The sequence below is a fragment of the Cannabis sativa genome, chromosome 2, assembly GCF_029168945.1.
Source record: "Cannabis sativa cultivar Pink pepper isolate KNU-18-1 chromosome 2, ASM2916894v1, whole genome shotgun sequence".
Classification (NCBI taxonomy): domain Eukaryota; kingdom Viridiplantae; phylum Streptophyta; class Magnoliopsida; order Rosales; family Cannabaceae; genus Cannabis; species Cannabis sativa.
In genome coordinates this window covers 26,801,043-26,825,542 of record NC_083602.1, presented here as the reverse complement: position 1 = coordinate 26,825,542, position 24,500 = coordinate 26,801,043, and the positions used below count along the sequence as shown (strand labels likewise).

Here is a 24,500-nt window from a genome sequence, read left to right as displayed (position 1 = left end):
CCACACAATCCCGGTACTTCATAAAGTACCTTTACCACTCGTTAACCACGAGCTACATATGTCACTATCGTTGCTCGATACAGCAAACGATAAGTAAGAAATCTATCTGCAGTTTCAATAGTAATTACTCATAACGGTAATGACTGTTTCTTTTACTCAATCATAATCGAGTCACAATGATAATAATCGTTTCATATCATTTCCCTGAGTAAAAAGGAAAAAAAAGTAAAAAAAAAAATTATTTTTTTAATATGATTTTTTTATTTTTTTTAAATATTTATAATTATTTTAAAACTAAAATTACGTGGACCACTAAAAATTTACCACGTGTACAAGTGTGTACACGTGGACAGTCCACCGTGGAACTTAACTGTGATTTTTGGACGAAGGGGTACAGATCAAAACAGAACCAGGATTTAGGTAGTTACGCCGTCAAAATTTCAGTTTTTGTGGTTAATTGTTACAAATCGTAAAATTAAAGTGGTTTAGCCGCCAATATCCCTATTTTATAAATATACAAAAAAAAGAAAAGAAAATATGATTATATGAAATTTTAAATATTTTTGTGATTTTATTTATAGAAAATACAGTTATTTTATATATTTTTATATTGTATTTTATTAATTTATTATTATTTGTATTTTATTTTTTGTTTGGTTATTTTGATTTTGTTCAAACGTTATTTTTCTATTATTTATATTTAATTTTTTTTTAATTTTTTATAATTTTTTTAAAAATATAAATAAATTTTTTTTGAGAAAAATATAAAATAAAATATTTGAACATATATATATATATATTTTAAAAGTAGTATTATATTTAATTATCCATATAAATTATGCTTAGATCATAACATTATTTTTTTCTAATTATAAATAATTCGTAAACATGACACGTGTCCCACTTCAGACCGAATTTATCAGAATTTCATGTGTTATTTCACAGATCTTTTTCTGCTCTCTTTCTTTCCTTTTTTATTTTCATTTTATTTCATTTCATTTTGTAGCTATTCCCCACTGAAAATTTCATCGATCTCTGAAACAAAATTTCCATTCTCATTTTCTCTGACTTTTCATTCATTCCTTTCCCGTTTATATCTCCAATTACATCCACCTTCTTCTTCAAGGAATCAAAATTTACTTTTCGAAGATCTAGGGTTTTCTCTCCCCCATTCCACACCTCAAGAGGTTTGGCCATTGGAGTGAACGCTCTTGTTTTCGGATTTGCAAATCTAGGGTTCGTTGATCTAGTATATGTGTTTCGTCATCCATGAGTATGGAAATCGTCGGGGATGCGGCGTCGTTCGACGCCGACCTGTTACAGCTCTCTGAGGTCTCTCCTTTGGCCATGAAAGCGAATCCAGGTTTTGTCGATACTATTTTTGAGCATTGGCTTGCGCTTCCCGACACTAATCGTCTGGTATTTTCTATTTCATATTAGTATTGTGTTGTTTTGAATCTCGCAATTCGAATTAATTTATAGGTTATCTGTTTTTTGTTATGTTTTTTCTTTCCTCGTTTGATTAATTTTTTTTTATATGTTTTGTCAATTCTGTGGGAAGATTATTGTATTGAAATCAAAGAAGGCTTTTTGGTTGATTTATTTTCTTTAGCCTGATGTTGATATGCTATAAATTGATTCAGACTCGATTCTGTTGATTATTGAAAGTGGTGATTGTTGTTGAATGGGTATATGTATAAACAAGACAGAGGAGAAAAAAATATACTTTTGGCCGATTACTCTGAATCGTGTTTGTATTAATTCTTTAGAATTCTCGTCTTTATCTCTCTTAAGTATTTATCAATATATTAATTCTACTCAATTCTTTATGAAAGAAAACGAAATTATTAGCAATCTTGGAAAGAATTATTCTTTTTTAAATAAATATTTTGGAAGGCGGATTATTCTTGTCCAATATCTGTATTTTAACGAGATTTATTTTGCAAAGCCAATAAAGTGGAGAGTGTGCTAATTGTCTGTTTTCAACATTTTCGAGTGTAGGTGACGACATTGCTCAATGAAGCTAAATCAGGTGGTCCGTTGAATGTGCCTGGAAACTCTTCTAGTCCACATGCCACTTCTAGCAATTCTTTGCCTTCCATGTTTCCTGCAGGAAGTGCTCCTCCTCTATCACCTAGAAGTACATCTGGCTCTCCTCGCATAATGAAACAGAGGACTGGCCCTTCTAATCTGGGTTCTCCATTGAAACTAATTAGCGAGCCAGTTAAAGAATTGATACCTCAGGTTCGAGAAGAATTCTTATAATTTTCTGTAATAAGGGAGCCTTTTGCTACGTGTTTCATTTTTTTTTTATTTATTTGTTGAGAATTGGGGGAGAGGGACTCAACTCACTATCTTTTGACTTGATTACTGAACTGTGTTTGATTGGTTCTAATATTTGTGCTTTTGTGGCTTGCAGTTTTACTTTCAAAATGGTCGTCCACCTGCAAACGAGTTAAAAGAACAATGCTTGTTTAGGATTAATCAGTTCTTCTATGGTCACTTGGATGGATTACAGATTAGTGGTGAGATAAACTTGTGATATAAGGATAAGTAATGGTCTGACTCCAATAGCGGATTTTTTAATTTCTGTTTTCATTTCAGAATTTAAATCTGTTACGAAGGAAATTTGCAAGCTGCCATCATTTTTCTCTACGGCTCTTTTCAAAAAGATTGATGTTAGCAATGCTGGTTATGTAACAAGGTATTTGAACATTTTTTGGTTTCGGAACATTGTGAGAGTCCTTTTACATTGTACTTGCATAAGAGTCTTTGTGGTGGATGTTACACTGTTGCTTTCTATTTCATTGGTCTATCTTTTTGCTTTTCTACCAAGAAGAAACACCAACATTCATTTTTTTTTTAATATGTTAGATGGCCTCAAGTCATCTTGCTTCCCACATCCATTCAAACAGTAAATTTCATGTATCTCATTCTTATAATGAACAGGAAATCATCCTTCTTTTTCTTTTCAAAAATATTTGTTGGGGAGCATCACTTTTATTTACAGTATACTTACCAGGGGAGAGAATTGGTGGACCTCATCACTCTTTAGAAATTTGCGTTATGGTGTTGTGCCTATATAATTTGCAAACTTTGAGTTTTTGAGATCAACTTTTTTAGGTCATATATTGGCTGAATGATCTCTTTTGTATTACAGTTCTTGCATATTATGGAAGATTTTGTTATGTGGATCAAATATAGCTTTAGTAAATTAGAGAAAGCCTTGCTTGTCAATTTTTTTTTTCTAGAAATCTGCATAAAGAATTTGAAAGTATTGTGGTATGTAGGCTTGTGTTTGAGTGATAGTGGCTTTCTTCAAAAGTTGAGAAACTCTAAAAGTAACTTTCACTCTGTGATTTGGGATTAACGTTTAGCTTATGTGTATAGTTGATAAAGTTGGAATTATGTGTATAGTTGATAAATTTGGAATTATGTGTATAGTTGATAAATTTGGAATTAGGGTGGATTGATCTTTCTTTTTTGAGTGAACGGTGTCCTTGGTAATTTTTTTTAAAAAATCTTTTTAGTCAAGTGGGGACATCCACTTAACTGAAATTTGAATGAGCTCTTTTGCAAAATGGTTATTTTGGTGTTTGTTAAAATGAACATGTGAAATTAATAAGTTTGTACAGTTCACATGTATCAGTTCTTATATATTAACTATTTTGTTTGTAGAGATGCTTTTGTTGATTATTGGATCAATGGAAATATGTTGACTATGGATATGGCTACTCAAATATATGTGATTCTAAAGCAACCGGATCTTAAGTACCTTACTCAGGTTATCTTTTATTTTAATTTGTCTTCTTAAATTCATTCCATGTGAATAATGTCATCATAGCCAGCTAATTATCTTTGAAGATCCAGAAGTTATTAATTTCTTGTTGCTAAGGATTGGAACTGTGTTCAAAATTGTAGTATTTCTCTTGTTTGATTAATTGATACGGTATATATTTTTTCGATGCTTCTTTGACGACAGGATGACTTTAAGCCTGTGCTACGTGAACTTTTGGCAACTCATCCAGGGTTAGAGTTTCTACAAAGCACACCTGAGTTTCAGGAAAGATATGGTTTGTTCTCCATGATTAAATGTTTACCATTTCCCATGATTCATTATTTATTACTTTGATGGCTTAATTCCAGTTGTTGAAAATGTGCATCGAATACTAGTATGAATTTCAAATGAAATGTGGGATATGCACTAGTGAGAAACTTATCTTCAATTTTATGTATACGACTATAGCTTTTTAAGCTTCTTTTGGCTTTATATTTTGATATTTACATGGATATATGACCATATACCACTTCTGAGTTCTTATTGGACTGTTTGCTTTGTGTATGCAAGTTGTCTCTATGACAGTTGATTATTGTTTTACTAGAGGAGAAAGTGGAGCTTTGAGCTGGCTAGATATAGAATTTCTTAGGACTTGTGCTCTCTATGTGTATCTAGGCTATTTTCTAAGATGAGAACTTACACTCGTTCTCTAGAGTATAGACTGTAGTGATATTATCTAGTCTGTTGTTTATAACTTATATTAAAATATTTACATGGGATATTTTTTGTTTAAATTTTGAATTATTGTGGCAATGATATGGTTATAAAAGCTATTTAATTATTTCTCTTACTTTTTAGTTTATGTTTTTAACTTTTGAAATATTATTGCAATGGCCAGCTGAAACTGTTATATACAGAATATTTTACTACATAAATAGATGTGGGACCGGTCATCTTACCCTCAGGGAGCTGAAACGTGGGAACCTGATTGATGCAATGCAACATGCAGATGAAGAAGAGGACATCAACAAAGTGTTGAGGTAAATATTCTGGATAAGGACTTGTCGTAGCTGTGCGTGGTTATTATATTACTGGTATAGAATAGAAACCATTTTCATATCACTAGTTTTCACTTCTCACATGATTATATGATAAGATTTCATTGCATGAGTATGCTTGCTTGTAACATGATATCAGGTTTCTAAAAATACTAACATCTTTTTGTCCCGTGTTATTCTTTGACAGATACTTCTCTTATGAGCATTTTTATGTCATATATTGCAAGTTCTGGGAGCTGGATACGGACCATGATTTTTTGATCGATAAAGAAAATCTTATCAGATATGGTAACCATGCACTTACCTACCGTATTGTTGATCGAATATTCACCCAGGTTTGTGTTGCTGCAATGTTTTGTTTTTATAATTACCGTTACATACAAAGGATTTTTTTTTTTGGTATTCAATAAGAAAGATATATTTTCTGTCTTCCCTCTAGTGCTGGTCAGATTTATTATTTAGTTTCAGAATTATTTATCACCTTTCTTTTGGCTGGCAGATCCCCAGAAAGTTTACCAGTAAAGTTGAAGGAAAAATGGGCTATGAAGATTTTGTTTACTTCATTCTCTCAGAGGAGGATAAATCATCTGAGCCTAGCCTTGAGTATTGGTATGTCTGCACCCAAATTTTGTCTTTTTTTTTTGTTATGTTGCTTTTGGCTGGATCACTCTAATTTTAATATTCTTTCATCTTTTCGTTTCTTGGTCTTCTTATAAATATGCTACTTTTCTGAGGTAGCCTTGCCAGCTTACAAGAAAAAAATTATGCTAGAACAGTTGCCTAAGTTCAGAGTAATAGATGGGTCAATCTTATAAGTATCTTGGTTTTTTACTTTCTAGAAGGCCAAAACTAATGCTATTCCTATTTTTCACACATCATGGTTATGGATGTGACATGTCTCTTTACTTTTATATTAAATTAACTTAGAGGAGGGACATATAGATACAAGCAACATATGATCTGATTTTATAAATCTGCAAGCAACATATGTTCTGATTTTAGTTTGGTAAAGGACTGTTGATCAGCTTAGCTTAGCAGTACTAATGAATGCTTTGCTTTCTCTATTTATGGTAATTGCTGTGCCCTTCAGCTTGCGTAGTTCTGACATTAATTTTCTTGTAGGTTCAAGTGCATAGATTTGGATGGAAATGGAATTTTAACAAGAAATGAACTGCAATTCTTTTACGAGGAGCAATTGCATCGGATGGAATGTATGGCACAAGAACCTGTCCTTTTTGAGGATATACTATGCCAGATAATTGACATGATAGGACCCGAGGTTTTACGTTTTCTATATTAGTCACTTTTTTTTTTATAATAAAAAAAATGTCTTAATTTGATGGTTTCAGTGGTGGATTAAACTCCCTTTCCTGCATTCACCATTTTCCCCTATCCACTTATTTATAATTTCTATCCATTTCTTAAGTGGTGAATCAATGTTGCTAGTACATATTTCTAGCTGACTAAGTTTCATTGAATTTTTATTTCCTCAAGCGAATTATGTGAATTTTTAAATTCAGGCTAAGGAGAGAGTCTGCAACTTAGTATTCTATTAATGTTTGAATTAACCTGTTATCCACCATATCTGTAGACAGTATGCAAATAAACCAATGAGTATTGGCTTGGTACGGTATATAGTCGTGTATGTTGAGAATGCTAAAGAAAGTTATAGCCGTAATTTGTCTAGTAGAATGTTTTATGAGAATGTCAGTTGGTCATGTCTAGCCATTTCACCCAACACATTTTTTTTTCTTTTCTAAATCAATTGTGTTGAGAGAGTTTCATTTGAGGTTGACATTGAGTTCCTTTCTCTTGCAGAATGAGAGCTATATTACCCTCCGTGACTTAAAAGGTTGTAAACTTTCCGGAAGTGTTTTCAATATCCTCTTCAACCTTAATAAGTTTATGGCGTTTGAAACTCGTGATCCGTTCCTCATCCGTCAGGTACATGATACACATCAACTAATTGGAACAAATTTTTTGTAGAAGTGATATCATTTCCATTGTTGATTTTGGGTTTGATGGTGCTGTGATATGAACAGGAACGTGAAAATCCAACCTTGACAGAGTGGGATCGCTTTGCACATAGAGAATATATTAGGCTTTCAATGGAAGAAGATGTTGAAGATGCTTCCAATGGAAGTGCAGAAGTTTGGGACGAATCACTCGAGGCTCCCTTCTGATTTCATTAAGTAAGCTAAGCTAATTAAGTTGTTTTCTGAGTCACCATGTAAATTGTCTGGCCAAAGTTTGGTTGCTCTTATTAATTATGCAAGTAAAGAATGACCCCTTTACTCAGGCACAGACAGATACTTGAGAGTCCTTCAAACTGATATCATTCATCACATTTCCCATACATGTGATAAATTAATGATGGTTAAATGGTTTCGACTGTGGCTTTTCATTCTATTTTTTAGCTCTTGGGCGTCAATAATTTGATAAGAGCACTGTGCACATGATAAACGTCAGATAAATATATATAATCTCAGAACAGCTAGATTTTCATTTTCTCTCATCTGCACTAAAGAAAATCAAGTTTTGGTGCATGTATTCACAACCTATATATGCAGTTATGTTTTTAGTTTTTCATTCTTGCATGCTGGTATGCTGTTGCTAAACGCATTACCTATGAACTCAAATGCGCCATAGATGGATCACATTCACATGTTAATCTTCACGAGAAACAAGTTATTTCCTTGTGTTCATTCTCTTTATGACTATAGCAAATGATTATATATATATCCATGGGAACTCCCTTTATTTGTTTTTGTTTTGTTGCAGGCCCTGACAAGAAATTTTTTCTTAATTCAATCTTTAAACTGGCCATCCATCCAAGTCCATAGGGATCAGTTACTGAATGGGCACACAGTGTAGAGAGAGACCTGAATCTATCAAAAGGGGAAATCTGGGTTGCGCAGTGTGGGAAAGGCATTGCGTGCCACAGCAATAATATTAATAATTTCCAGATATTCGAGTGCAGTTATTGACACAGCATTGATTGATTACAATCAACAGCCCATTTGCCTGCCTCTCATACAAATTAGAAGTTGCACGAGGAGTAGCTGTCTGCTGATAGTTGATCGATCAAACACAGCCAGATTTAAAGTATTTAAGAACATTCAATTCCTTCCCCCTCTCACCTTTTTCTTTTACTTTCTCCCAAAATTTAACCTTCAGTTGTAAGTTATCAGCTATGTTAGTCTCTCTTTTCCTCACCCCCTTCTATTTTTCCCCAGAAAAAAAAAATTATTTCTTTCAAGTTAGTGGTTGGCTCTTTAGATACATGCTGGGTGGTTTCAGATTTTATTTCTCATCTAGGAATTTTGGATCGGTCTTTTGTCATTATAAATTGGTTTTCAGTGTTGATTTTTTTTATTTTCGGTTCCCGATTGGTCAATTTTCAGTTCTCGGCCCCATCATTCCCACAATTTTTCGTTGGCTCCCTATATTGATTGGGTGGGGTCGAGTGAAACAGCGGTGATTAACTACTAATGGCTTAAGAGATGATAATTGAAAAAAGAAGCTTGGTATTGTAGTCTACTACTCTACAACTATTGTCAAGTTTTGCGGCTCCTATGATGAAATAGTTCATTTTGTTATGTGTTTGCTTGGTGGGTATTCATTTTGATAGTCTATACTATATACCAAGTTTATGCTCAAAGATGCAACGGTTGCATAAAGTATATATTTCATTTAATGATATCATTTAGAATAATCATAGAATCTAGCATATCATATGTGAAGGAAAGTAATTCTGAGATGGAACTTCAATGGACAGATTCAAATTGAGTTGAGATAAGACTCGCTTTCAGCTAAACAGAAAAAGCACATCCAGACAACTGAATAACTTAAATTGATGTAGTATTTTTTTATGCACCTTGTTTCTATAACAAACTAAATAAATAAAAACAAGTACTATTATCCTTTCAGAAAAGTAAAGAAGTAAGCATTATTGTAAACCTTGGTTTGGAGAAGAAGAGTGCTGATTTGTTAATGTTTCAATCTTATATAATTTAAATTTCCTCAAAAGAAGAATAAATAAAGTAATATTTTCATATATTAAAATTTGAGAGTTGCGAAAGAGGGAAGAGCATATAAGTAATTGACTTAATTTTTTTAATATGAACAAATAAAATAAATAATAGGGTAAATATATATAAGATATACTTTTGCCATCAATTTAGTGTTATAATAAAAACGAAGTTAATTTTATGGTTAAACAACAGAGTTTGGTCAGGTCTCTCCCTGACTCGTGTATGTAAACAAACGCAACCTATCAAGGAAGAAGGTAAACCCATAAATTTGGATCAGGGTTTGGACTTTGGAGGTTCACCACCTGGCTTCGGATTTGAGCGAGTGTGAGGAAGACAGCAGCAGTAGCAACAGCATCACTTGTCAGAAGAGCCAGAAATCAGAACTCAGAAGTGATGAAGGTGGTTGCTTTAGTAAGCGGTGGCAAGGATAGCTGCTACGCCATGATGAAATGCATCCAATATGGTCACCAGGTCCTTCCACTTTCAAATCCCCTGTTATATTTCAGCTACTATACTCTTTCTTTTTCTTTCAAATTCATTTTAACAATCATTACCATCACCATCTTCTTAAACTCGACTGCCCACTGGAATTTGATTTCTAATATATCTTCTTCTCCACCTATTCATGTTGTCATCGGTTAGGTTGTGGCATTGGCGAACTTGATGCCAGTTGATGATTCAGTTGACGAGCTCGATAGTTACATGTATCAAACTGTAAGCTTTTATTTATTTTTAAAGAAGAAAATTAATGAATGCCCCAGAACTTTATTTAATGAAGAAATATGCCAGACTATTGTTGACATTTGAGGCTAGATTGGATAGGTTTGGTTGGGTGAGTGTGTGTGTTTGTGACTCTGAGCTTCAATTACCCGGAAATGTATAATTAATTAGCTGTTTGGATTGGACTATTGATTGCTTTTATCAGGTTGGGCACCAAATAATCGTTAGCTATGCTGAATGCATGGGACTTCCCCTATTCAGAAGGAGAATACAAGGATCCACAAGGCAAGCCTTTATGCAGAAACTTTTGGTAAAACCTGTATCTTATATTTCGGAAGGTTCCATCGTTTTCTTCACATCGTCTTGCTATGAAAATAATTTTGAAATAGTTATATGGGAAACAGTCACAAAATAGTATAACTAGCTTCGTGGTCAGATTTCAGATGTAGAAGGATTTAAGAGTAAAATCTTTTTGAATAAAGTTATCTTAATGTGATCTTTGTTCTCGAATAAAGGATCTTCCCTACATAACAAGAGCTTGCAGTTTTACTAGGCGTTTTGGTCTTCTCAATGCATGCTGTGTCCTGTTATAGTATGGTGCATGTAAAGCTTACTTTTCAGTTTCCAATGAATTTTGTGGACTTTTCAGGCATGAGAAGCTTACCTATACAACAACTCCAGGTGATGAAGTTGAAGATATGTTCATTTTGCTAAATGAAGTGAAGAAACAGATACCCTCTGTTGGTGCAGTATCTTCTGGTGCCATTGCATCAGATTATCAGAGGCTGCGGGTGGAAAGTGTGTGTTCAAGGTTAGGGCTTGTTTCCCTGGCATATTTGTGGAAGCAGGATCAGTCATTGCTCCTTCAAGAAATGGTAATTTGTACTTTTGTATGTGAATTTGTTCATTTAACATTGAAAGTTCTTACATCTCATGAAATGATTTTCTTTTCTATCACAATCAGATTGCAAGTGAGATATTGGCTATTACTGTGAAGGTATAATTTTTAATTTCACTTGTTATTTAGTTATGACTTTTCTTGCTATATTTTGGAAAGAGTTCAGCCGTCTGTTAAACGGTATTTTTTTCTCCTTTTATAGGTCGCTGCAATGGGGTTGGACCCGACAAAGCACTTGGGCAAAGATTTAGCTTCCCTGAGTCCCTATCTCCATAAGTTGAAGGGGTATGCTATTTTCCCCCTATTTTTTTTTTTTTTTTTTTTTTGAGCTCAGCATTGTAATTTTTTTTGGTTAACTATCATCCTTGGCAGGTTGTATGGAATTAATGTTTGTGGTGAAGGAGGAGAATATGAAACATTAACACTTGATTGCCCTCTCTTTGTTGTAAGTTTCTTCCTCTCCCATGGATATTTTATTGTTCCCTGCTTAGTTAAGAGGCTTCTCTTCTTCATGATGGCCGTGAGTATGCAGTCACTATAATTTATTTAGATTTTTTTTGTTTGTGTAATTTGATCTGTTTTAGGTAATGACCTCTGCAACTAGAGGAAATATTTTCAGATTGTTTATATTTTGATTTTGACCTCATAATACGTCTACACTTGCCATGATGTTACCGTTTCAAAGTTTATGTTAATTGTAATTCATTTTTCGGCTCTAATATATATAGATTTTTGTGGTTACAGAATGCTCGAATTATGCTTGATGAGTTTCAAGTTATTCTGCACTCTTCAGATTCTATTGCTCCAGCTGCGGTCCTTCATACATTGGCTTTTCATTTGGAACATAAGAAATGGCATTGTTCTTTGCCTGGCAGTGGCGAAACTCAAGAGATATGTCTGGAGAATAAGGGTTCTGTCTTTGAAGTGGAAGGAGACAGTGCACAAGTATGTGATGCTGCAGTCCAGTCTGCCGCTGAAGTGCTAGACTCAATCACTATTGCAGAAAATAAGCTTCACATTTCAAGAACACAGAAAGGTGATACGTTTTCCATTTGTTGCTGGTTGGAACATTCAACCAATTCTTCAACAGGTAATCAAAGGATAATTGGCTTGCAGTACTCAGATTTGCAAGCTTCTTTTTGTTTCCCAGGTTCATTCCTTATGGTCAGTGTTTCTAGTCTGCAACCTAATCATTATTTGTTTTCTGTATATTTTGGTAGGTGTACAAGAAGATTTGACAGCTGTGCTAAGACGAATGGAATTGAAACTTGCAGAATATGGTTTTGGATGGGAGAATGTCCTCTATATTCATCTCTATATTGCTGATATGAAGGAATTCACAACGGCAAATGAAACATATGTGAGATTTATCAAACAGGAGAAATGTCGTTTTGGTGTTCCATCGCGCAGTACAATTGAACTGCCTTTATTGGAAGTAGGGCTGGGTAATGCATACATGGAAGTTTTAGTGGCAAATGACCATACTAAAAGAGTTCTACATGTACAAAGTATTTCCTCTTGGGCTCCTAGTTGTATTGGACCGTATAGCCAGGTGCAAAGCTGCTTGATACTTGTTACTGAATTGATAATTGGGATTAGCAATGTGCTTATTCTTGTTTGGTCAATTATTTAATTCTAGAGATTTTCTTTGCCTGCTCTGATTTCATGTTTTTGTGTGTTGATAGGCAACATTGCACAAGAATATACTTCATATGGCTGGGCAGTTGGGGCTTGATCCTCCCACAATGATCCTATGTGAGGGAGGCGTCACAGCTGAGTTGGAAAAGGCATTAGAAAACAGTGAAGCTGTGGCAAAATGCTTTAACAGTTCGATATCTACTTCAGCTATTGTATTTGTCGTTTACTGTTCAGCACGTATTCCCTCATCTGAGAGACATCAGATACAAGATAAGCTAGATGTATTCCTTAAGCAAATAAGGCCTTCCCATTTCAACAAAGAGAGCATATCTGAAGCTGTCGATCCCATTTTTCTATATATCCTAGCCCCTGATCTGCCAAAAAGGTGTGTAGTTATATATCTTATATATTTATTTATTTATTTATTTGTCAACTATTTTTTGTACATTTTCACTAAATTTGTCTTCAGAAATTTGGTCTAATTCATAATCACATGCTCTTGGCTTATGTTTTACAGAGCGCTTGTGGAAGTTAAGCCCATTCTTTTTATTCCGGAGGATATTGAAGAAACAAATGGTACTTTGAAAGACCCATCTTGCATACGGGGTCCTAGTTGTTGGGGATTTCAGCATGAAAGCTGGCATGACCAATGCATTAAAAAATGTGTTGTTCCTGGAGAGCTATGCACAATTATTTTGTGTGTTACAAGTGAAGTTGCAATGAAACTCGGTTCTGCAACTTCAGGTGATGAAAATAGAACGGACTATGACAATTATTTCACAGAGGAGCAGTTAAGAGAGATATCAAGATTTTGTATATATCTTCTTGACAGAGTTATTACAGAAAATGGTTTCTCTTGGGAAGACATTATGGTAGGTTTGCTTTATACACACTTGTTAAATCTGATTATTCTGACTGTCTTGGTATATATATTTTGATGTGTAAGGTCATGTTACTATGGATGTTTGTGTCAAATCTTTACATCATTTAGGCTTAGGGAGTTCTTTAAAACTTTGGTTTAAAATATCAGATGCGATTGTGAGAAAGTGAAAACTAAGTTGACTCTTTTTATTTGCAACAATAGACTAAACAAAAGATCTTTTGAATAAATGTGTCATTTGGGGGACCTTTTGTACCACACAATTTTGATCTATATTTTTTGAGTCAGCTTCATATTTGCATTTTGTATTTTCTTTAGATACATTTCATATTATATATATGTATTCACATTTTCCAGTTTTCACTGTTTTTTTTTTTTTGCTGCTAGTGTCTTTATTTTCATTTATATTGTTCTCATGTAAAGTTTATTTCTTCAGTACTTGAGGCTATATTTTCCAACAAGCCTTCCTGTACCCCTGGAGAAATTGTCCTTCATGTTCACCAATGCATTTACTGAACTTGCTGCAATGGATCAGACACTTAAAATTGACAACGAGCCCATCTTCAACCTTGTCCCTGTTGTGGGCGCAGGGAACTCTGCCACATCCATGGATGATATATTCACCTGTGAACTAATGGCTAGGAGATTATGAGTATGATTTCTTCTCTTGAAGAGTCCTTATTTTTTAATTTTCCTATCACTGATTCATAAGCTTTAAGAATTTGAGGGGAAACTGAAGATTTGAAATCCTTTAAAGAGAGCAGTCTCTTTCTTGACCCCCTTCCACCTTTAATGACTCTCTGCAATGGCTTCATGGAATGATCAATTCAGGACAGGTTTTTCTAGGTAAACGACTTGCCATCTAGGCACTTAACTATCAGCTCTTTTTATTTTTTTTTTCTTTTTAATTCTTACTATTATCTAAAATCTATTATCTGTTAGCATGTTGCACCATTAATCTTTTTGATGTTGTAAAATCTTTGTGCTTGAGCTGTAAGTTCATGTCTTTATAGATCAACAAGATTATGTTGAACTAGTTAGCAAGGAAAAAAAAAAATCTAGAGAAAGAGAGAGAGTTGCAGACAATTTTGGATAAGCTGTTAACTCAGGTGTACTTGAGTGAAAGTAAACCGTCAAAATGAAATGATCACACAGAACATTATGATATGATCTCACAACTAGACAAATACTTTTTCATTTTTATTGTTTGTCAAACACCATGCACAGACATTTTAAGAGGGGCTTTGTTAACTTGCCACCTTTGGACCATACTAATGTGATTGCTAAATGTCATATCCTTCTTAATCAAATGTTGAATTCAGCTTTATCTCAAAAAAAAAAAAAAAAAAAAATGTTGAATTCAGGCAGATTTTTTTTTTTTTTTTTTTAGAGGATTTGTGTGCAGGTCACATCACATCTTACATACTGCCTGAATTATATGGTCCAAGAGCTTGGATAGGGGATCCCTAAATTTTCCTTTTGTTCTTCCCAAACTAACTTTTTTTTCACAAATGCTATAATTTTAATTTTAATCCAAATTTATCTATTTAATAATTATAATTAATTATCAAATAAAATTATCATTTAACTTATTTATTAATTAGATTTTACAAAATCTAATAATTAACAAATAAACTCTAAAACTTTTTTTCTTTTCAAATAAGTTATTGCTTAGTGAAAATTTATAAACAAGACATAGTCTAATTTAGAATTCTAATTGATTAATTAAAACCTATTAAATGAGTCTACAAGCTAATATTATCTCAACTAGTGCGGGGACCATGAGCCTACATAATCAAGTTCCCAATAAGTAGTTCTAAAATTTACCGAGTAAATTTTCTATCTTATTAATTCCTCTAGACTCCATTATAGATTCAAAATTACACTCTTAATTACATAAAACGCTCTATATGTTTCATATATAGATACGTTATTAATTATCCTTTATTATAATCCAATAATCAAAGATCCTCTATAGATAATTCACATAGAGTAGGGATAAATTTATCGTTCTACCCCTTAATGTATTTTATCCTTAAAACACTTAGCTTCTTATAAATGATATTTCAGTAAACTAATATAATTATTGAAATAAAAACTCTTCCATTTATCTTTGTTAAGCCAAGCTCAAAGGAAATCATCATTTCACTTTTATGTCATTATAGAAACTATAAATTCCATGTCTATGATTAGCGCTCCTAGGGGTGAGCAAAAAATCCAAGAAACCGACCAAACTAAGTACACTGACCGTTCGAACATCGAAAAAACCAACACCGAAAAAACTAAAAATCAAAAAAACCGCCTTCCATTAAAAATGCCTTAACATGGTCAGTTTTATTGTCAATGGCAAACCGGCCGATTAAACCGAGAACTGACCGAACATATTATACAATATACATATATAATATATATTATTTTTATACATATTTAATATACAATTTTATTAAACTAGTTTTACTTATATCTTTTTTATTTATAGTCTCAATTATTCATTGCTTTATTTTATTATAATTTGATGTATTTACGTATTATATGCCCACATTCATAAAAAAATACGAGTTTTTTAATATAACTCATTATTATATTAGTAGCACAAATAATTTGAGTAAATTTAAAAAAGTTTATTTTACATTATTTATTTAATTAAGAAATTTTTATTTTTAAATTATATGATATTTGATACAATACTCTAATTTTTTTAGTTTTTGAATAATTATTGAAAATTTAAAGACTTATTTTTTTTTTAAAAAAAAATAAAGTTCGGTTTGGTCGATTTAAACCGACCAAACCATGGATTAAAACGGTCGGTTTTTTTTACATTTGTATAATGGTCGGTCGGTTTTTGGATTATAACCATGAAAATCGAAAATCGAAAATCGAATTTTGGATTTTTTTGTGTAAAAAATCGACCAAACCGACCGTTGCTCACCCCTAAGTGCTCCCACTCAATTGTACTACCATGCTCCCACTCAATTGTACTACCATGCTCCCAAGATGTAAGTATTGGGCCGATCCATTTGGTCAGCTTTAACGAACAAGTTAAAGAATACAAATAATACAGTTAAGCCAGAACCTGACCATCTCAAGATTAAGATCTATTGATCTAAGATCAACTAAGTGATATTGACTTACAAAGATATAATAATAAGTTTATGATATCTTATCCAAGTTCAATATTGGTTCAGTCCGATGTATACTCCATATATATGATACTAGCATACTTTACCAACTCCTTGGAAATGACATACCACTTATCCAAGTGTAAGTAAACTTTGTCACTGATTATTACGTCAATGTAAATCCAGTGCACTAATAAATCATGTGACTAAAACTTTAAAGTATATAATCACAATTACTCTTCACTATGAAGACATCACTGTAATTATAAAGAACTATATGTTCTGAATTTATTAGAAATTGTAAATTAAACCATAATTATAAAAATAATATGTAAAATTAAATGACTTCTAATCTTCTATTGATAGCAAATAAGATTATATTGAAATGAGTTTTATTTAGGGCATAAAATCCCAGCAGTTGGTTCTCTGGATCATCTTTTCGATCGTTCACATTGGACGTATCCCTACCTCTCGCATCGTTCGGTTGGGCGGGCTCGGGCAAGAGGGGGTTTACTTCCTCCATGACCATCTCGAGGCCACCTTGAAGAGTCTTCCTAGGAACTGTCTTTCATGTGAACACCATGACCGTAACAGTGGTTTATGTCTTTCTTCAACTCTCAATGAAAACACCAAAATATTTACTGAGATTTTCGGAAACCAAATATTTAAGAACTAAAGAGATTACCTATTGTAGAAATAAAGAGATGAAGGTTTTTTACATGGTTCAAGTGTTAATGAACCTTAGTCCACGAGTCAATCTATTAGCCTCTTAGGGCAAGTTTGATGTGTTTATAGTATTTTTATAGAAAACCCTTACTTTGTACTCTAAGATTCTCTTGAAGAAGGAGAATACTTGGAGCAATCTTGGAAGGGTTTTAGCTACGTGAATTGTGATGCCCCCTTCGTATGAGAATCAAGGGGTATGTATAGGCTAAGTGGCGGGTATGGACAATCCCATGACCCGCCTTAGGTATCCGCTAAAATCCCACTATTGGAGTAAATTACATGCAATATCAGAGCTAACCAAATGATCCCATAGGAAACAATATGCCCATGTATGCTACAGCTGGATAATGGGGATCATTTTGTACCATATGTCCATGTAGCATGCAAATGTTCAATCTTTAAAAGTAGAGGCCTCGTGTAGCTCAAAGCAAGCTCCTTTATGAGTAGGGGTCTGTAATATTTTCCTGGAAAAAAGGTGGTGGTGGTATGCACCTACCATGCTTGGATGTAGGAGAGAAGATCTAATCTTTGTCATAAACAGTATAACCATTACTTGGGTGACCTGGTGTGCATAAAAAGTTAACATTTGCGACACTCCATAATGGTCGATATCCACCTTAGACCTTTTACGTACTCGTTTGGGCACCACCTTAGTGAGTTTCTCTATAAGACCCACCCAGGTCCAGGAGAAACCATTCGTCTACTACATCTGGGACGCCAAGGTAGAAATAAGTAGGCTTTTGTGTGTCTTTCTATCCCAGATAATTCCCAGTTCCACAGGCTTTCCCGTGACAAAGTTGCATCAAAGAATCTTGATTAGGGAAGGATTAAATTGATCTTTCTCATTAAATGCCGCATTTTGTACTTTGCAAAAACGCGGATAACACACTATTTTTGGATTGCACATCTGCATGTCTTTGAGAAAAATTACTTATAACTATGTAAATCTTTTCTTTATTTTTCCTTGTTTGTATATGATTTCATAATATCAACTACTTTTCATAGTATGATATAAATTTATAATTCTTAGTCATTGAGTTGTGGTCATATCTTATCTGAGCTAAAGTGAAAACAGAAGACAATTGGATTAGGAAATGCAGTGCCATCATGCTTATTTGAAATGTGCAATCCAAAGATGTGAACTAAAAGTAATTTAAAAAAAAAAAAAAAAAAAAACATGTCCAGTTGAAAAATGTCACCTAGGTTACTTGGGGATTGAGTGCTCAAAATCTTTCAATGAGGAAGATAAGAATCGAATGTATACAATGTTTGAGATTGACAGTTGCTGTTTCTGAGATTTGTGTCTGAAATTGGCAACTTCAAAGAAAAATGTAATGACCGCATAGTTAAATCATAGGAATTAGTAGATATTTAAGGATTTTAATATTACTGTATGATTATATGCCTCTTAGTAGAAATTAGGGTTTATTGTTAGAAATATGTCTTAGGAAAGTATTTTTTTTTTAATTACGGAGATATATTTGAATGTTAAATGTATTATATATACTATTTATGAATTTTACGATTTTCATGTTTTGTGCTTGATAACAGTAGAATGTGATGATTTGGCCAATAGAGTTACTTAGATATGGTTGAGTGTCTTAGAATTAGCGGGGTTAGTTAGACATTTAGAATGTCGGGAGTTATCGGGGTTATGGTTTTGGACCATTTTACCCCTAGAAAGTAAGGTATCTTCCTAGTAAAGCAAAGGGTAAAATTATGTTTTGGATTTATTTTATTAATGGACAATAAATGATCTTTCTAGTAATAATCCTTAAGTTTATTTAGATTTTATTAAGTTGAATAAAATAATTAATTTTCAATTATCCAAACTCATCACACATAACTCTTCTCCCTTTCTCTCCCTTGGGGTTCGACTACAAGAAAACACAAGGAAACCCAACCTCTTTTCTCTATTATTTAGACCAAATCAAGAGAATTCAGCTTAGGTTTTTGTGGTTTAATTATTGAGAAGGTTAAGGTAAGCTAATCCATCTTCATCTCTTTTTAAATTTTACGGTTTTTATGTGGTTTCATTGAGGGTTTTGGGGATTTTAGTTCTATTTTTTGTTTCTGATTTTAGAGCTAAGTTTGGGGAGTTCTTTTGTGTTGTTTAAGCTTTAGTGAGAAGCTTTGGGCTGTTTTGTGGTGTTTTGAGCTATGTTAGGGTTTAGAGATCAAGCTTAGCTCATTAACGGTAGTTTTTGATTCAAGGCTATATGGTTGGATTTATTTGATGAATTATGTTTGTTTAGCCTTATTTGAAGTTCTAGATATTATGGGAAGGATTAGAGTTATTTTGTTGTAGTTTTAGGATTTTAGAAAAAAAATTGCTGTAAAAACGACAGGCCGTTTCTGGTAAAACAACCTACCATTTTTCTAGGCAGAAAACCCAAAAAAACGGCCTACCATTTTCATAGAAATGGCCTACTGTTTTTTGGGATACTTTTCTCGAAATCTCATTTTTTTTAGCAATTTTCTTGATATGTAGGATTTAGTCACGCTTTTTATTGATAGGAAAATTTTTAGTTTTAAGTTTAAGTCCCCGAAAGTGATTTAGCGGATCACTTACCAGTTTTACAAAAATTGTGACTCAGGGCCTTATATTGTCGAGCAACAGTTTCCACTTAGAGTTACCGGGACGCTTACATTCAAAATTAAGGTAAGACTAGTATAATAGTTGCATATATGTATACATGTTTAATGTGCATGTCAGTAGCCAATAGATTAGTATATCAGGTAGGGCTGTACAAAAAAAAAAATTGTAAACCGCCCAAACCGAACCAAAAAAACCGATAAAAATTACAAACCGAAATAACCTAAAAAAAATTACAACCCGACCAATCTGTTAATTGGGCGGGTTGAAAATAGGTCCAACCCGCCGAATTAAACCGAATAACTCGACCAACCCGACTTTGGCTTTTTTATTTTTTTTTTACTTTTTACTTTTTATTATATATAACATAAATGATTATATATATATAATAATATAAAATTATATACTTAATTGTTAGTTTCAAAGTCATATATATTGTGTTGTGCTTTGGTGGAATTTGATATTTTTAATTTATCTTTTTAATTTTTATTGACTATGAAACGAAAAAAAAAGTTTGGCCGGTTTGGGCGGGTTAACCCGACCAAACTGCCTAAACTGTTGGTCGGTTTACAATTTTTTTTTTAAATTGGGCGGGTTGCACTTAAATTTTAGCAACCTGAACTTTAGATTGGGTTAGAAAATATATAGGATAAACTAGGGTTGTACATCAGTCGGTTTGGGCGGTTTATCCTATATATTTTCTAACACAATCTAAAGTTCGGGTTGCTAAAATTTAAGTGCAACCCGCCCAATTTTAAAAAAAAAATATGTAAACCGACCAACGGTTTGGGCGGTTTGGTCGGGTTAACCTGCCCAAACCGGCCAAACTTTTTTTTTTTTTTCGTTTCAAAGTCAAAATCAATAAAAATTGAAAAGATAAATTAAAAATATCACATTCCACTAAAGTACTACACAATATATATGACTTTAAAACTAACAATTAAGTATATAACTTTATATTATTATATATTTAATCATTTATGTTATATATAATAAAAACTAAAAAGTTAAAAAAAAAATTAAAGTCCAAAATCGGGTTGGTCGGGTTAATTGGGCGGGTTGGACCTATTTTCAACCCGCCCAATTAACAGATTGGGCGGTTTGTAATTTTTTCGGGTTATTTCGGCTTGTAATTTTTATCAATTTTTTCGGTTTGGTTTGGGCGGATTATTCGGTTTGGGCGGTTTACAAATTTTTTTGTACTGCCCTAGGATAAACCGCCCAAACCTACCGATGTACAACCCTAATATCAGGGTATCAGTGAGGTGTACATAGAGTTGCACTGAGATGTCAATAAATGTATGCTAGGAATAGTATGAATTAACTGCTACCACATCAGTACGACTAGAGTACTGAGTATAGGCTAGATTCGCAGTTAGTCATACTTAGTCGAGAATGTTCCTGACCCAGTTATCAGGTCGTGAGTAGGTGTATGGACGCCTAGTTACCGTCTTAATATATGTTTATGTTTATGATTATACTTTTCTTACTGAGTCTTTCGACTCACAGTTATTACGTGTATGTGCAGATAAGAGCTAGAATTGAATCGAGATGAGTCTAAAGCTAATGGTGAAGATTGTACATATTAAAACGGTTAGACCTAGAGCGTTTAGGGTCTTCGGGACAATTTAAGTTCACCTTTTAATAATCATATGAAGACAACTTTTGTAACACAAGTATTTTGTAGACATGTAAATTTTAACGAGATCCCAAATTATACAAATTATGTTTATCTTTAAAGTTAAGGTATTTAAGAAAATTTTAATTATCCACATTTTTCAATAAATTCTTTGATTAGTAAAGGTGTGCACAACAATTAAGAAATCACGGTAACACGCCTAATCTAGTAGGGTGTTGCAAAAACCCTAAAGTATTTTTTATTTTTGTTTTTTAAGAAAAAAATGATGTAAAAATGGGAGAATAGGAAGGTAAGAAGCAAACGAGTGTGGAATCGAACCTCTACCTCGCCTGAGCAACCCAATCTCCGCCTAAACAACTAAAGCTCTACATGAACAACTCGAGTTTCGCCTGAGGAAAAATCGCACCAACAGCTTCGCTGAAATCGAACCACTAGCTCCGTTGGAGAAGGAAATTGAACTCCTAACTCCACCTGAGAAGGAAATCTCACCTTAAATCCGCCTGAGAAGGAAATGACATTATAGTGAAAGGAGATTGAGTGATGAATAAGTTTTATAATATCTGGGAAAAAATAAAAAAAAATGAAAAAAAACCTACATAATAATTTAAAATAAAAATATACCATAAGTTCCTAAAAATAAAATTTATCCATATATATCTAAACATTTATTAAAATTTCTTTATTAAAATTTCTTAGTACAAGTAATTTTCTCTTAAATCTAAAAAAATATTGTAAGAGAGTAATAAATTTATAAGTGTTATATTTTTGTAATTTCTTTTTTTATCAAATTCCATAATTCATGTTTTTTTTACTATTATTAATTCATTTGTATTCAAAGAAAAGAAAATATTGGCATTTGAATTCTTCTTTTTCATATTTGATGTTTGTAATTAAATTACATATAAAAGAGATTCACCCTTGTTTATACTTAAAAGAAGCATTTCAACGGAAGGAATAGGGTTCTCAGCCGATACCTCGGTTGACTGTGTTGTGGCCAGGAGAAATGTTTCTGGAAGAGGTAAGATTGATGGAGATAAGATGACCAGCAACCATAGAGATAAAGAGCAGTTGAGGCGCTCATTCCACCGTTGTCTCTTGGTTAGTCTTCAAAGGGAGTTTTCTTTTCCTGTATTTTAATAATTATTAGTTTCTATTTCTCTATGACTGAATTTCTAGAAAGAGATGATGTTCTACAAAGTCGTTACCGGAAAAAAGTTAAAGGAGTTTCATTTTCCGATGACGAGGATGGTAGCGGAATAACCAGAGACATGATTTCGGTTGTTTTGGTTTAAGCTTTATTACTTTTTATGGTAATTTATATATTATATTTATTACATTTATTATTTTCATATATATATATTTATTACATTTATTATTATATTTATATAATCATATAATTTTATATAATTTTGACTTTTGTTATTAATAGTATCTTTTCTTAAATTTTTCCTTTTATATGTTTAGCGGTAAAGTTTAATTCTTTTCATTTATTGAATCAGAAATTTCTAAATTTCTTTTTTAATATTTTATTTTAATGAATTTTATTATTATTATTAATACAGACTTTTGCTTAATTTGTTGTATTTATTTTATTTTAATATCTTTAGAAATTGTTTTATTTTAATATTTTAAATAATTAAATAAATATTTTTTTCTTTTAATTTATTTTCCTTGATTTAAGCTATTGTATTTCTACCCTATTGATAGTTTATAAATTTATATTTAGCAGATTATTATTACTTAATTCAGTACCAATTTGATAGTTGAGTTGCGCCATTGATAATGGTTTTGGTGCCTTTCAAGGCTTTTGCGCCTATTATATGGCTGACCTCTTATTATTTAGGGTAATTTGGTTAAAATATTAGTATTTCATGAATTTTAAAATATATTAAAATTTTAAATAAGGAAATATTAAGTCTTAATACTCAAATTGGATTGTGAATATATTAATTAGGTCATTTTATGGGAATTTATATTGACAATAAATATAAGATTCATTATATATAACATAATATTATTTTGGTGTAAAAATTATAAATGTGGAGATTTTATAATCAATGGGAGGTGGAGACATTAAAAGTGAATTGGGGATATTTTTGATTTTATTCTATTATTAGGAAGATACTAAAATAATTGGATAGTAAAGGTTAATGAGTATTGATTTTATTGTTTTTTGGTTGTTCAGATAGATACCAATATAAATAATTTTTAGTAAATCCAATGGCTAAAATAATTAGAAGGTTTAGTATTGGTTATGATGTTGGTATTCCAACCCATCTTTATAGATAATAAATAAGCTGAATTGAATTGTGATTATATTAGTTAATTTTAATTTGTTTATATTGTTTATAAATATAATTTTTACCATAAATAGATATATAAAATAATATAACTTTATTGTATAAATCATAAATGTGGAGATTTCGTTATCAATAAGAGAGAGGGGACATTAATAATGAATTGGAAAATTTTGTTTTATCCTATAAGATGCTGAAATAAATAGACAATTAAGTTTAATAAGTTTGAGTTTTATTTTATTGTATTAAAAGATAACAATAAAAAATAGCTATATATAGTATCAGGAAAACATTAAGATATACATTATTTTTTTATTGACATCTATCTATCTTAATACTACTAGTAGTAGATTATAATTTATTTAAAAAGTAGTTAACTCCAATAGAGTCAAATAATAGTTTTATCCTGTTGGAAATGTCAATCAAGAAAGCTTAAATTTTTCCAAAGTTGTTTTTGGAAGATCTTTTTCAAACAAGGCAGTCAACTTCTATAATTGATATAAATAGAAATGGATCAAATTATAGTTTCATTATATATATGGTAGGATTTAGGTTTATTGCTTTTTACTAAATTACATACTAAAATTTATTTTAGATGATATGGTCTTAGTAAGGGATGGTGACTTTAAGAAGGTTATGAAGTAGAGTGCTATAATTCAGTTGCTACTAGCTAAAGGGATTAGTTCTAATATTTTTTAGTGGAGTTCTGGTTGCTTAGTTCTTGTTGTTTGGTAGATTTTGGTCAGTTTGATAATTTTCTAATAAAAGTTTTATTCTGATTTTCTGCTATTTTCAGGTGTATTTCAATGAGCTAGGAGCGGTGTTTGAAGATGTTATAGCTTTATTGTCTAAATTTCTAGGGGCAGTTTTGTCCTATGTGGCTCGCTTTGGATATTTAGCAGCCCATGGTTTGGCAAAGCATGCTCTGCGGTTAGACGATGAGCTATCCTGGTTCGAGGAGGTTCCAGCGCCGGTGGCGGACGTCTGCGTCGTAAATTCAATTCATGAGTGATTCCAATCACTTTGTAAAAAAAAAAAAAAAGAAAATATTGTTTTTTTTTTCACCCTAAAATTAAGATTTCAAAATGAGCAAAGTATAATTGAAATTCAAGGTGGA

The 24,500-nt window shown here is 32.3% G+C and overlaps 2 protein-coding genes across 6 annotated transcripts; both read left to right on the top strand.

Moving 5' to 3' along the window:
- Positions 1-907: 907 nt before the first annotated feature.
- LOC133029074 (serine/threonine protein phosphatase 2A regulatory subunit B''beta-like) lies at positions 908-8,211 on the top strand. The gene is made up of 13 exons (XM_061110395.1): positions 908-1,419; positions 2,002-2,244; positions 2,420-2,525; positions 2,605-2,704; positions 3,679-3,784; positions 3,983-4,073; positions 4,677-4,818; positions 5,024-5,171; positions 5,336-5,445; positions 5,959-6,115; positions 6,655-6,780; positions 6,879-7,028; positions 7,618-8,211. Exons 1-12 carry the CDS (start codon positions 1,270-1,272, stop codon positions 7,017-7,019), a joined length of 1,620 nt encoding a protein of 539 aa, XP_060966378.1. The 5' UTR covers positions 908-1,269; the 3' UTR covers positions 7,020-7,028; positions 7,618-8,211.
- Positions 8,212-8,502: 291 nt separating this feature from the next.
- Positions 8,503-21,187, top strand: LOC115719170 (diphthine--ammonia ligase). Of its 5 annotated transcripts, XR_009686220.1 has the most exons (14): positions 8,503-9,341; positions 9,513-9,584; positions 9,796-9,875; positions 10,240-10,465; positions 10,555-10,587; positions 10,691-10,773; positions 10,861-10,933; positions 11,233-11,578; positions 11,709-12,040; positions 12,174-12,511; positions 12,644-12,998; positions 13,443-13,852; positions 19,449-19,513; positions 20,976-21,187. XR_009686220.1 is itself a non-coding variant. In XM_030648106.2 (12 exons), exons 1-12 carry the CDS (start codon positions 9,264-9,266, stop codon positions 13,656-13,658), a joined length of 2,232 nt encoding a protein of 743 aa, XP_030503966.2. In that variant the 5' UTR covers positions 8,503-9,263; the 3' UTR covers positions 13,659-14,316. The 5 variants fall into 5 exon arrangements, 2 of the variants coding, with proteins under 2 accessions (XP_030503966.2, XP_030503967.2); XR_009686219.1 differs by lacking the exon at positions 19,449-19,513; XR_009686221.1 differs by lacking the exon at positions 19,449-19,513 and having other exon boundaries at positions 20,957-21,187.
- The last annotated feature ends 3,313 nt before the right edge of the window (positions 21,188-24,500 follow it).